Consider the following 13959-nt stretch of genomic DNA (forward strand, 5'->3'; position numbering starts at 1 on the left):
TTTTTTTTTTTTTTTTTTTTATTCCCATTCGTTACATTATATACTCTTAAAAATAACTTTCGTCCTCCAAAGTCTCAAACTCTTTACTAACTCAGGGTATTCTTCCATTATTTTGTCCCCACGCTCCCACGTGGCCTCCTCGGTATGGTGCCTCTGCCACAATACCTTAACGAATGCAATGTTCCTAGTTGCATGACACTTTCACTCCTCGAATTAAAATTCGATTGTCTTTTTTTTTTTAATTTATATTCCGGTTCGTTACACTTTTGCTTTGGGTCTTATTCTATGTTAGTCCATATGCTTTTAATAAATATTAAATTTAGTTCTTATTGTTAGTTTGAAGTTAAATGTGTAACGATCCATGCTCAGGATTCAGCACTTGATTGGCCTGACACTCCCTTGCATCCCCTACGACATGCTCACGTTACTTACTCCTCTCTTCTAAGAGTGAAAACTATCCTCACAAACCAACATAGATTCCTTCTAGCATAAAATTACATGCATCATAAGAAATTTCCGAGGAGGTTATCCAACAAAGAATTGCTCCAAGCAAAACACGGTTAACAAAGTTTCTATGATTGAACTACCGAAAAGGAAAGTGTACCTCGTTTGTATAGGTACTGACTTTTAATTCTTGTAAGTTTTTCTTAGCCATTTTATCTTTAGGATTATTCGTTCATTCATGTACTCTTCTTTTACTCGAGTGACACAAAATGTTATTGAAATTGGTTAAATAATAATAATAATAATAATATTCGAGTATGACAAAATTTGAAGAGGAAAGGTGAATAGAGATATTTGTTTCACTCTAACATTGGACAAATTCATTTCATTGTATATAATATACTTCACATGTGCCTACGTAAATAATTTTTGATAATTTTATTTGCAACATTTTTAATGTACCATGAACTCTTTACATTATTACTTCAATCCATTTTTCTTATATGTCAATTATTTAAAGTTTCATTAATAACTTTAATTTTTCAATCTAATCTAATTAAATCCTAGCATTAGAAAATAATATAATTTAAACTCAACCATTAAATATATATAGCATAATTAATACTCTTATTAATTAACAATTTTTTAAATTTAAAATTCAAAAATTCAAAAACTCAGAAAGTACCAAATGTAAATTTATGGGAAAAACATTAGTTTAGGGTTAAAATATTTATGTAGTTTGAAATGTCTAAATTTAGTAAATATTTTTTTTAAATTAATTAATTTTCTTTGATTTAAAATTAGTTGTATAAGCATACAAATAATTTTGATTGGAGAAGTTATTTTAAGCTTTAATTTTGGTATAAATATGTGGGAGTACATAGAAATCTAAATTTTTATTGAAAATGAAAGCATGGACCCAAAATGGATTTTCAGAAAACGACATCGTTTCTTGTCATCATTAACATTTACACCTTCATCGGCATGAAACGCTACCGAAGAAAGAAAACCAAAACAAAATCTCCTCCGTACCCCGTTTCCCTCGCTCTCTCTCTCTCCGCTTCCGTTCCAGTTCTTTCTCCCTTCTCCTGAAAGGAAGATAACGACGGAACCAATTCTTCTGCGTTTTGCATTCCATTCACCTTCAACCTATTGCTTCTTTTTTCCATGATCTCGGAGTTCGCCTGGAACTGTAACGAGATCAACCGGAGGAGGAACCAATTCACGGGAGCTAACACTTGTTTTCTTGTTTCTCTTAATGGAAGTTCCCAATCCTATCGCTTCCTGCTCCCGAGAGCAGCAGAAGATCTATCAGGAGTGGTTTGATTACGCCGATTCTGGTATTTCTTCTTCTTTCAACTTGTATATTTCTTTATTTGTTTTTCCGTTGAGCTGTTTCTGTTGTGAGTCAATGTTCGATTCCTGATTTCTGCGCCGTTTAATTTCAGATGGAGACGGGCGTATCACAGGGAATGATGCTATTAAGTTCTTTTCCATGTCTAGCTTGTCTCGGCAAGATCTCAAGCAGGTTCGCCTTCCGTTTCTGTTTTTCTCTTTTTCTTTGTCTTTTGTAGTTTTTCGGTGTTTTCTTTCGCTGTCGCTCGTTAATAACTTATGGAATCTTACTGAAGTGTAAACAAAGTTGAATTATATTTCGAAATTTCTGGTTACTTTCGTGTTATATAGCTCTAACCAAAACTCATTGTTCTGAAAAAGTTGCGTGAAAATTTTCATTTAATGTGATGATCAGGATCGTCTTCACTTCTCAATTTTCTTTTTTGTGACCATGATTTCCTTCAAATATTTTGTTCAAAGGTGTGGGCAATTGCAGATTCCAAGCGGCAAGGATATCTTGGGTTCACCGAGTTTATTACTGCAATGCAGGTTTTAGTTAGAATTTTGAGTTTGTAGATTGAAAATGTCAACTTATATTCTAAAGCAATACGTTTCTATTGTGCTTAGCTTGTTTCTTTGGCGCAATCTAGAGGGGAAGTAACTCATGATGCATTGACTTCTTGCAGCCAAGGTTAGTTTTCTAGCGCGACTGCATGTTTTTCAATCTTCTATACCTTGTGCCAGTTATTACCTATTGAGGCAACGCTTGCAAGTTTTTCAAATTGTTGGTAACTTTTCATGCTATTCAATTTACTAAGCTTTTTTCCTGCAATTTCAGTCTCTTGATTTGAAGTAATTGCTCATATGTGTTGCAGATGAATTAATGAGTCTGAGTCTTCCTAAAATGGAAGAACTAGATGTCATATTAGCTGTGAGTATGCTTCTGCTGTAGTCTAAATAAATTGTTTTTTTCGTTTTTTTGGTAACAAAAGTGAATTATTAAAAGAACTAATTTAATAATTAGTACTTATTAACATTATATTAGAATATAAATTTTTATCCATATTACTTCATTTCTTTTTTTTGGGGGGGGGGGAAGGGGTATGCATAGTGCCACAATTGCCCTTTTTTCGGCAATGGGACGACGACTATGCAGCACTTGTCCTCACGCACTGGACAAGTCAGCCGTATAAAAATTGTATTTTGCGGATAAAGACGTATGGTCAAGCCTTGAGCCACATTTTGAGAGAAAATGTCTTGGAAAACGTGGACGAGGAAATCGTTGAAAGTTGAAAGAAAGTATTGTGAAAGTCAATTGCATTGAAACATGTAGGCAAGAGCGGTTACCATACTTGGTCAGGGAGGTTTGATGACTACTGGGTCCTCCTATAGTATACATTTTGAGGCGATTCATGTCTAGCAGGAGGAGACATGATTTCGCCAAACAATCATACAATAGAAAATGTAGTAAAAAAGTAATACAATGTGAAAGCAAGTAAAAGGGTTTGACATGACATGAGCATGTGTCCACAGGTAACACGCCCTAGACAAGCATGACCGTGACATCCTCCCCCACCTCATTGATTGATATCGACTATGTTCAAAATTTGCAATATGGACCGCGGCGGAGGCCATGTCTTCGGCGCGTTCCCAACTTATTTCTTCTGTAGGTAGATTCTTCCATTGCCGAGGAATTCTCGAACCCTACGTACAAGTCTTTCAACTTTCCTATCTTTGTCGGTCGGGATCCTTTCAACTTCCCTGATGTCTTTTTGTTTTAGGCGGGTCTGGCAACAACATTGCGACTGCCATTGTTTGGATCAAGGTAGTAAGGTTTCAAGTTGCTCACATGGATTACTAGATGAATTTTCATTCATGTGGGCAATACCAACCTATTGATTTTTTTAAGAATTTTGAATGGACCTTCATATTTTCTGACAAGTCTTTGGTCCTTTCTACTCTATCCTCAGTTTGATTTGGACTTGGGTGTTCTACTCGGAATTGGAGGGGATTCACAATTTCAAAGGGGCTCTTCCCAATTTATGAACTCCTTTGGCAATTAAAGCAGAATTCACAATTTCAAAGCAGAATTGGATCCCATTTCTTTGCAATTAAGGAAATGTATACTATGGGATGATGCCCATTTCTTCATGTGTTTGGAAACTTTTCTTAAGTAAGTTTGAGCTATATTTGTTGTCGGCTTCCATTCTCTTGTAAAGTTTTGGATTTGAAGATTCTTTCGAAGTCGATGGTCAATGATATAGGGCAGGGATTCACAATTTCAAAGGGGCTCTTCCCAATTTGTGAACTCCTTTGGCAATTAAAGCAGAATTGGGCCCTATCTAACAATTGTAACCAATTTTCTGACGAGCATCAACGAAATGTCGCATGTATTCTTCCAGCAAACAGTTGAATCGTTCACTATGTCTATCAGTCTAGGGGTGACAGCTCGAGAGATATTGAAAGTTGTCCTCAAGAATGTGAATAACTCTATCTAGAATGTCCTGATAAACTTGTCACTTTGTCACTGACGATGCTCGATGGAATGGCCCACAACTTTACGACATTTTTAAAGAACAGTTGGGTTGTCAATTCGGTCGAGCGTATCTTGGTTGTGGGTACGGACATAGCATACTTTGAGAATCGGTCGATGATGACCAAGATGACTTCATGTTCGCCAACCTTCGAGAGATGTGTAATGAAGTCTAGTGACACTCTTTTCCAAGGTCTTGTCGGCACTGACAAGGGTTCGAGAAGTCCTGAGACCTTAGCCTTTTCAACTTTGTCTTGTTGGCAAATGATGCATGTCTTGGTATATTGCATTATGTCAATCCCGCATATTTGGCCAAAAGTACCATTTTTTCACTAAGGCATACATTTGTTGTCATCCTCGATGACCGACCCATAAGGTATCGTGACATTCTTGGATAAGTTTCTTTCGTAGCTCTCTCGCTCTTGGGACATACAGTTAGTTTCATTTTGCCAGCAAAAGGTCTCCTTCAACCCATAACTCATAACTGCCTAGTCTTCTCAGCTCTGGTTAGCTCAATAACAGCCTTGGCCAAAGGGTCTCTTTGTAAGTGTTCTCGTATGATATCTCGCATTGACCCATCGATCTTACTAGAATGAATGTGGGCTAACATGCATAGGATCGCATATTCACTCTTTCGACTCAGAGCATTGGAAGCTTGGTTGCTCGTTCCCGCTTTATGCTTGAATTTGAAGTTGAATTATGCTAATGATTCTTGCCACCGAGTTTGCTTTGACGTCAATTTTGGTTGGTCAAAGAAGTGGCAAATGATATTGTTGTCCGTTCTCACTACGAAGTGGGATCCCAATAGATGTTGTCTCCGAACTCTGAGAGAATGAACAACAACTAACATTTTTTTTAGATACTGTGTACCTCCTCTCTCTCTTTGCTATTGAGCTACTTTTTTTTAGATACTGTGTACCTCCTCTCTCTCTTTGCTATTGAGCTTCTGGCTTAAGTAGGCAATGGGGAGGCCCTCCTAGTTGAGGACACACCAAGGGCAAAGTCAGATGTGTCTGTTTCTATTTCGAAAGGTTTTGAAACATCAACCAAGTTGAGGAAAGGGTCCCTCGTCATGGTTGCGTTCGAGTCTTCGAATGCCTTTAGGCATTCATCTGTCACAACCAAGGATGGTCTTTTTTCAGCAGTTCTGTTAATGGGGTGGCTCGTCGTGAAAGCCCTTTGACGAACTATCCATAATAATTTTCCAACACTAAGAAGGATTGCACAACGGTTACCGAAGTGGGGTCTTTCCACTCTTGGATAGCTTTTATCTTGTTGCTATCTATGTTTATTTGCCTGCACTTGTTGACGTGCCTAATGAAATTGATGCACTTTTGGGCGAAGACGCATATCTCTTTTTCATGTATAACTAATTCTACCTTAGTTTTCAAAGACAAGGAGCAGGTGTATCTTGTGCTCCTCCAGCGTGGTGCTGTATACAACGACATTGTCGAGGTATACTACGACGAATTGGTCCAAGTATTCATGGAAAAGCTGATTCATTAGGGTACAAAACATAACTGAGGTATTTGTCAGGCCAAAGGGCATCACCAGAAACTCAGATGCTCCATATCTTGTTATACAAGTTTTCTTGGGCTCATCTCCCTCAAGAATACGCACTTGATAATATCCCGAATGTTAATCCAGCTTCATGAAGTTTCTGGCCCCATGGAGCTTGTCGAACAAATTGGATATAATTGGCAATGGGTATTTGTTGTGCACTGTCACCTTGTTTAGGGCCTCGTAATCGATGCACAGATGTAAAGTTCTATCATTCTTCTTCTAAAAAAACACAAGGACCCCATAGGGTGCTTTTGCGGGATGAATCAACCCTACAACCAATAACTCGTCTAACCTGCTTCTTCAATTCGGTTAACTCTGGTGGAGCCATCCGATATGCGTTTTTCACTGGGGGTTTGACCTTAGGTAGGAGCGCAATTTCGTGGTCTATGCCCCGTCGAGGGGGTAATGTCTTTGGTAAGCTTTCTGACATTATATCAACATAACTAGGTAGGACATCTCTAATTTCGCTTGGGATGGGATCAATGGTGATTACATCTTCCACCAAAGATATGACCATAAATGTGGGCTCTTCCCAGGCGAGCCCTCTCTTTAATTGCAAGGCGAAAATCATTGTTGCCCGACTGTTTGATTCTGGCAAGGATTACGGTAGGATTGCAATTGGTAATCACTATGCACTTCGCCAACGACATTGGAATGACTTTGTGTCAAGAAGGCCATCCATTCTAAGTAAGTACCACATCAAAGTCGTCCATGTAGACCATGACCCAATCCATTTCTCCTAACCAAGTCCCCAATTTCAAAGAGACGGGAGGCTCTAACACTAGGAAAGGCTTCTGAATTAACAGCTTACATTTTCTTGGGGTCGTTCTCTATCTTGAGTTCCAATCTGCAAGCTTCATAGTCAACGATAAAGTTGTGGGTCGCGCCTGAGTCTACAAAGGTACTTTTGCTAAGTCGTGAGTTTATCGTTTCGTCAACGAACATCAGCCCTTTCTCAAACACTTCTTTCGAATCGAACTTCTTTTGGATGGCCAATAGAAACTTTAGCGCTCTCATTTTGGGAGTGTCATGATCTTCTTCTTTCTCTGCCGATGGTTCGGCTTCTTGGTCATTACCTCCTTGTATGGAGACTTTGAAGCACACAAAAGGCCTCTCAACAGGGGCAATAGGAAATCTGGTGAGGGCCTTACATAATAGACATTGCAAAGGCATCGCCGGATAGTTTCCTCCATTCGGTCTATCGTTTCCTCCATTCGGTCAATTGGGGCCTTCATTCCTCAAACTCATTGGCCTATAGGGTTTGTTCCTAGAGTTTGGGGGTGGTGTATTCCTTCTTTAGAAATTGGCTTCACCCTCGAGGTCTAAGAGTCTCATTGCAGTAACCAGCGCGGCGGCAAGATCTTGAACCTTTTGTTCACGTAATTTTGTTCTTGCCAAAGGGTAGCAATCCTTTGACAAACCATAATACTTTGTCATTCTTAGACATATCTCTAATGTCTAGCATCAAAGTTGAGAACTGCTTGACATAGTCCCTAATTCCTCCGGTGTGTTTCAATTGTCGCATTTTGCGCCTTGCTATGAATTCTACATTCTCAGGGAAGAATTGGGTCCTCAACTCTCTCTTGATGTCTTCCCATGAACTTATGGTGCACGAACCATTTTGAATGTCATTCAACTTCGAACGCCACCATAGTTTTGCATCGTCTGCCAGATGCATTGTGACCAGGGTAACTTTAAGTTTTTCTGAACAGATCCCTGTGGCTTTGAAGTATTGTTCAACGTTGAAGATAAAATTTTCAAGTTCTTTTGCATTCCGATTCCCTTGGAAGGCCTTGGGCTCCAAGATCGTTAGTTTGTTGAGCCCAACCTAAGCTTGACCGGAGGTTTGATTTCCTATGGCCCACATGGTCAAGCTTACTCATGTATTCATTCTGGCTATCTCTGCCTTCATGGCGTCTATTGTTGCCTTGAGATCTTTAGTCAACTCGTTGAAAAGCTTCAACGGTTTTTGAACTATCTAGCATTTCGACATGTTCCTTCCATGTATGTGACAGAGCTCTCAAAGCTACCTTCGCGTTCTAAGCTACTTGGTTGTGTATCCCTTTTTTCTAGAGAGTCAACCCTAAATATCAATTCTTTGATTGCCAACCCATCCAGGCAAGTGCTCATAGCGTCAATTCCACCGACTCTTTCATTCAGTTCGCAACTTGTTCCTCCAGGAAGTGGACTGTGTCGGGTTCTTCTTTTAAGAATAACATCTCATGTTCAATTTCAGTGAGAATCTAAACTTGTGACTTAGCGATTGTTTAGTCGCCAACATCGTTTCATTCTTTAATAGGACTAGGAGCTAACGCAACTCTGATACCACTTGTCACCATCGCATTCTTTTCGGCAACGGGACGTGTCAATTGTACGGCACTTATTCTAACCTGGTGAACAAGTCAGCCGTATAAAAATCATATTTCGTGGACAAATCGGACATAGGTCGAGTTTCGAGTCACGTTTTGAGAAAAAATGTTTTAGAAAACATGGGAGAGGAAAATCATTGAAAAAAAATTGAAAGAAAGCAGTGTGAAAGTCAATTGCATTGAAAATATGTAGGCAAGAGCGATTACAATACTTGGTGGGGGAGGTTGATGACTAGTTGGTCCCCATAATATATTTTGAGACGATTCATGTCTAACCGGGGTAGACATGGTTTCGCCGAATAGTTATACAACAGAAAATGTAATAAGAAAGTAATACAACATGAAAGCAAGGAAAAGGGTTTGACATGGCATGGGCATGTGGCCATGAGCAACATGCCCTGGATGAGCATGACCGTGACATAGCACATTCGACCACTATTGAAACATCTAGAGATTTTACTCCCTTGAAAAATTTTCCATTCCTTTACTAGCCATGTGCTCCAAAAACACTTAAAACGTAAACTACAACACTTCGCTTTATTTTTAAGGGCAACACAAGACTTCATTTAAGGAAATCAGAAATTTCCTAAGGTGCCAGGGTTGATAGAAGGGCAACCAGTTGAAGATAAGATAACCACAAAAAGGGATGCCCTGTGTTTATGCATCCTCTCCCTTGCACACCAACTAGGCAGCAAGCCCAAATGAGTGTCTAGGCCCTTAGCCAGGGGCGACAAAAAGAAACATACTTCAAATACCAAGTCCATACATCCTTATTCTCAGAATGGAAAAACCATCTAATCTACTCAAGTAAGAAAGAGCCACAACCCCCTCAAATTTGAGAGGTTTCCTTTGAAATGTATTAGTGACCAGCCATTTGAGGATTTGCCCTTATCATCATGTATTGACACATCTTTAGTGTTTGCATGGAAAATAACTAAACCAAAGGAAAGAAAAGCTAAATTAGGATTTTTTTGGAGAATACTTCTCAAATTCTTCGTTCAAAAGTAAAAAGGGTAAAGGTACATGGCAATGAGGTACAGGACTTTCTTTCACTAAGAGGGTCTTTTTTCGAAAATGAGACGCATTTTAAGCTTGTTGTTCAAATAATAGTTGTAAAGGATGTTGCATTAAGATGAGTGAATGAACTTCGACCAACAATCCCCTACAACCAAAGTTGAATCATACCTTTCAGACTCGGGTTAACCTTCAGCTCACAAAATTTATCGAAATGCCTTCTGAAGTATTATATGGAATTAGTAAAGGTTGAAGCGAACCCGCTAGAACCAAGGCTAATAACTCAGTTTATTTGCAAATAACTTGCGCGCTCTTAAACAAATTTCTTTGTGCATTCCTTTGCAATATACTTCTTTTGCCAACCTCTGATAAGTCTGAAAAACGCCGTCATGTCCCACCTCCATATCCCAGTGTTAATGGGGATTGAAATTTTAATGACAATAATGGAATGTCCATAGGTAGGACTAGTTTACCTTTGTAATAATATCATCCGTGCAAAGAGTACCTTGTTGGCGTCTCCTCACCCAGTCACCCCTCAAAATAGTCTGCTTGGTGACTCGTAGCCCCCTCATTCATAGCATTCTGTTATGCAACCAATACAACATTTTTTTTTTTCACGAAAAATTGACTCCAATTAAGTTGAGGCCTATGTCTCTTTCTTACTTGTTTAACACCTTAAAAGTAGCGCTCTAATAGATTCATCTGTATCCTATCCAATATATAGATAGACTGGGCCAGGTTGGGTCAATCAAATTTTGAGTTTTGGTTGGGTGGGGCTTGTTCTGACCTTAGGACTGAGGAGTAGGAAGGCACACCTTTGGTAATGCTGTTGAAAGTTCTAACTTTTTCATTTTTCTATCAAACAGAAGAGAGCCCGTAAACAGAAATCAAATGACCACGAGACAAACGGTAGTACCTATATCTTTTCAAGTAATGAAAGGAGGCTGCTTTATGCCCTTACTATCCCTTTTTAACTTGGCAATGGATGATGACTATGCAGGTACTTCTAAATGGCAATCCCCTGCTTTAGCTAATTGGTTTTCAGCGAAGTCATCTAAAAAAGTTCGTTATCATGAACATTTCATTTGTTTTATGTTTATCATGTTATCATATATGTAGCAGTTGTTTACTGCAGTCATTCTCGCCTTGGTGTCTGGTCTTATGACTCCCTCTCCAAAATGCTGTTTCAGGTACCTCTTTCTTCCGTTACATCAATCATTGATGGTTTGAAGAGACTGTACATTCAGAAGCTGAAGCCCTTAGAAGTTACTTATCGGTTTAATGATTTTGTTTCTCCATTACTGGTGAGTATAATGTATGTTTTTGCATCTTAATTTTATATTTCATTACATGTGTCGTAGAGACTCTCTCTCTCTTAAAACTATATGTATATTTTTTATTTAATATTCATGGTATGGTGGACCATGGTTTACAATGTGGTTTTATAATTATGTTGGCCTGCCCTATGACTCAGACAAATAGTGACTTTGATGCTAAACCAATGGTTATGCTTTTGGGTCAATACTCGACTGGCAAAACGACGTTTATCAAGCATATGCTGAGAAGCAGTTATCCAGGTGAGATATTGTATTTTTTATGCTGACAGTTATAAAGTACTTCCCCAAAAGTAGTTGTCCTAGGTATGAGCTTCCATGAATGAGAGAGAGAGGGATGGGCTGATCTATAGCTCCCTCTTCCCCTCACCCCACCCACACCAATTTTTCCCCCTACTTTTATTAATTGGAGACAAAGTTTGTGTGTTTGAGAGATAGAGAAAGGGAGTGAGGGAGAGAGAAAACGTGAGATTTCAATACGTCTGAGCTTGTTTTAACATTGTCGCTCATTTTTCCACTTTTAACAGGAGCCCATATTGGACCAGAACCTACAACTGACAGATTTGTTGTTGTTATGGTAAGTGCTTATTCTTTTTACAAATAGGCTCTTCCCCTGAGGGGGTATATGTTGGCTTGACTGGAATGATCGAGGAAATAAATCAGGCTAGTAATTCCAGTCAGCTCTGCAATCTATTTTTTTCAGATTCCAATCTGTAGAACGTATTGCTGTTACTTCAATTGTATTTTCACACTTTTTATGCAAAGTTGATTGTTTATATTTAGTTTGAAGATACTCTATCTGGCTTTGTCTTCATGACCCATGCTATTTTTTATTTGAAAAATGATAATTTTAAATGATAATAGCTTCTTCAATGTGGTCATCTGCATCTGCTGGTTGCATCTTTCTGTGTCCTTTGTTTCTTAGAAGGGGGAAAATCCAAATTCCATTTTAAGTACTTTATTCATGCTTTCTTGTCAATCCTTTCATGCTCTCTCTCTTTTTTTTTTTTCAATTCATAATCTTCTAAAGAATGAATGATTTTGGTGCTTCAAACCTGAGTCTTTGTTATTTTCTCCTTTTTAGTCTGGACCTGATGAAAGAAGCATTCCTGGAAATACAGTTGCCGTCCAAGCAGACATGCCATTTAATGGGCTCACAACATTTGGAACTTCTTTTCTATCAAAATTTGAGTGTTCACAAATGCCACATGCTGTAAGAATACATTCTGTTACTGCATGAATATTTATTTGAATACTCTTTTCATGGCCTTAAACTGTTCTATTTTAAACTGTTCTATTTTATGAAGCTGCTAGAACATTTTACGTTTGTGGATACTCCTGGAGTTTTGTCCGGAGAAAAGCAACGAACACAGCGAGCTTATGAGTTTACAGCTGTAACATCGTGGTTTGCTGCAAAGTCCGATCTTATTCTACTTTTATTTGATCCCCATAAACTTGATATTAGTGATGAATTCAAGCGGGTCATAGCATCATTACGTGGGCATGATGACAAGATTCGAGTAGTATTGAATAAGGCAGACCAAGTGGACACGCAACAAGTAACTTATTATCTTTACTTTTATTATTATTGTTATTATTATTTACTCTGGTTTTACCATTTCACCGGCTGAAATACATGGGCTCAGTGAATGTAATTAAACTCTTTTGAGCATTTCAGTTGATGAGGGTTTATGGAGCATTAATGTGGTCGCTTGGGAAAGTTCTGAATACACCTGAGGTTGTTCGCGTTTATATTGGGTGCGGCCTCTTGCCTGATATGATACTAGTGGTTTTTATTTTTTCTTTTTCCAGCCTACATTGACATATGCGGTGATATAATTTGGCCTCATTCAAATCTGAGTGGTTTCTAATGGAAGGATTGACAATAATGTATCTTGCCAACACATATATCGCCGTCTAATGAGATCTTCATGTCTAGATCACTACTTTGATATGCTTCTTATGTTGACCAGGATGTCTTATGCTCCCTTTGGTTCACATATTTCCTTGTGACAGGTCCTTTAATGACCAACCAGTTAACGAAGCTGCTACGGGTCCGCTTGGGAAAGATCTCTTTGAAAAAGAACAGGAAGATCTTCTTTCTGATTTGAAGGATATTCCGAAGAAGGCCTGTGATCGAAAAGTGAGTTTCCCATGGTCTACTATGCATATTATTCTAATTGAAAATGGTACTTGTTTGTGTAATATGCAACTTTGAAGAACCGAATAGTCTCTCTGCCCCCTCCCCCCAAGAAAATAGTTTCTGATAACATCATTTTCTGGCAGATAAATGAATTTGTCAAACGTGCAAGAGCTGCTAAAATTCATGCCTACATCATAAGTCATCTTAGGAAGGAGATGCCTACCATTATGGGCAAAGCCAAAACCCAACAGCGATTGCTCGATAATTTGGCCGATGAATTCGGGAAGGTATTTCCTTTGAACTAATGCTTGTAGCAACTTACAAAGAATGGTACACTTGAAACTTTTATGAACTCGCAGGTACAAAGGGAATATCACTTACCCGCTGGAGATTTCCCGAACGTCGACCAGTTCAAAGAGACATTGTCTGGTTTCAACTTCGACAGCTTTGAGAAGTTGAAACCAAAAATGATTCAGTCTGTGGATGACATGTTGGGATACGACGTCCCAGGACTTTTGAAGAACTTCAAAAATCCCTATGACTAAATGAGACAGTAAATTCGAGTTTTGAGTTTCAGGTATACACACGGCTGCTTTAGCATTCTCAAGGTCTTCTTGAACTTATTCATTCTTTATACTATTTTCTATTTAATAAGAGCTTTGACTTTGGAAAATTGAAAATTTTGTAGTTCCTTTCTTGGGAAATAGGTTCAGTTTTCATGTAAATGGTAATAATGTCGTGTATTGAAGTATTATAATATTAAATAGTTTGTTCCATGGGTTATTATTTCTTTTAGAGGAAAATTCATATTTTACCTTTTTATTTGATTTTGATTGTGTAGCCATATGTAATTTAATCTAAAATAAGTGTGAACAATGATAAGTTTGTGCAATTTCATCTGCATACTCATTAATATTAATGAAACTTTTTAAAAGTCAACTGTATTTTTTTTGTAAGGGATTAATAAAAATTTTAAAAATTAAAAGGGACTTTTTGAAAAGGTTGGTAAAGTCGGGTAAGATTGTTTAAAATAAAGTACAAAATTTACAAGTATTTTTATTATTTAGCCTAATTTTAAACTTTAATGTCATATTTTTTGTACTACTTTATGATACCATTAAAGTAGATTTAATTTATAGTTGGATACAGTTCAAGTCTATAAAAAATTAACTGTGTATTTTAGCCATGGATTCTTAATTTTTTTTTTTTTTTTTTTTTTTTTTT

The 13959-nt window shown here is 37.9% G+C and overlaps 1 protein-coding gene across 1 annotated transcript; it reads left to right on the top strand.

Annotated features, from left to right (window-relative positions):
* Positions 1-1454: 1454 nt before the first annotated feature.
* Positions 1455-13518, top strand: LOC111452407 (EH domain-containing protein 1-like). Its single transcript, XM_023093112.1, has 16 exons — positions 1455-1784; positions 1893-1972; positions 2260-2328; positions 2407-2470; positions 2655-2710; positions 10125-10167; positions 10259-10320; positions 10449-10562; positions 10733-10835; positions 11120-11169; positions 11677-11805; positions 11900-12151; positions 12271-12350; positions 12609-12735; positions 12879-13022; positions 13095-13518. The coding sequence occupies exons 1-16, from the start codon at positions 1703-1705 to the stop codon at positions 13278-13280; spliced, it is 1641 nt and encodes a 546-aa protein (XP_022948880.1). The 5' UTR covers positions 1455-1702; the 3' UTR covers positions 13281-13518.
* Positions 13519-13959: the final 441 nt, after the last annotated feature.

This window comes from Cucurbita moschata, unplaced genomic scaffold (genome assembly GCF_002738365.1).
Source record: "Cucurbita moschata cultivar Rifu unplaced genomic scaffold, Cmos_1.0 Cmo_Scf00001, whole genome shotgun sequence".
NCBI lineage: Eukaryota > Viridiplantae > Streptophyta > Magnoliopsida > Cucurbitales > Cucurbitaceae > Cucurbita > Cucurbita moschata.

What these genes read in the sequence shown, in the direction of transcription:
- LOC111452407 (XM_023093112.1), top strand. Translation starts at nt 1,703, where the DNA reads ATGGAAGTTCCCAATCCTATCGCTTCCTGCTCCCGAGAGCAGCAGAAG. An exon ending in AGTTTATTACTGCAATGCAG is followed by an intron (nt 2,329 to 2,406) that starts GTTTTAGTTAGA and finishes TATTGTGCTTAG; the next exon opens with CTTGTTTCTTTGGCGCAATC. An exon ending in CAGCGAAGTCATCTAAAAAA is followed by an intron (nt 10,321 to 10,448) that starts GTTCGTTATCAT and finishes ATGCTGTTTCAG; the next exon opens with GTACCTCTTTCTTCCGTTAC.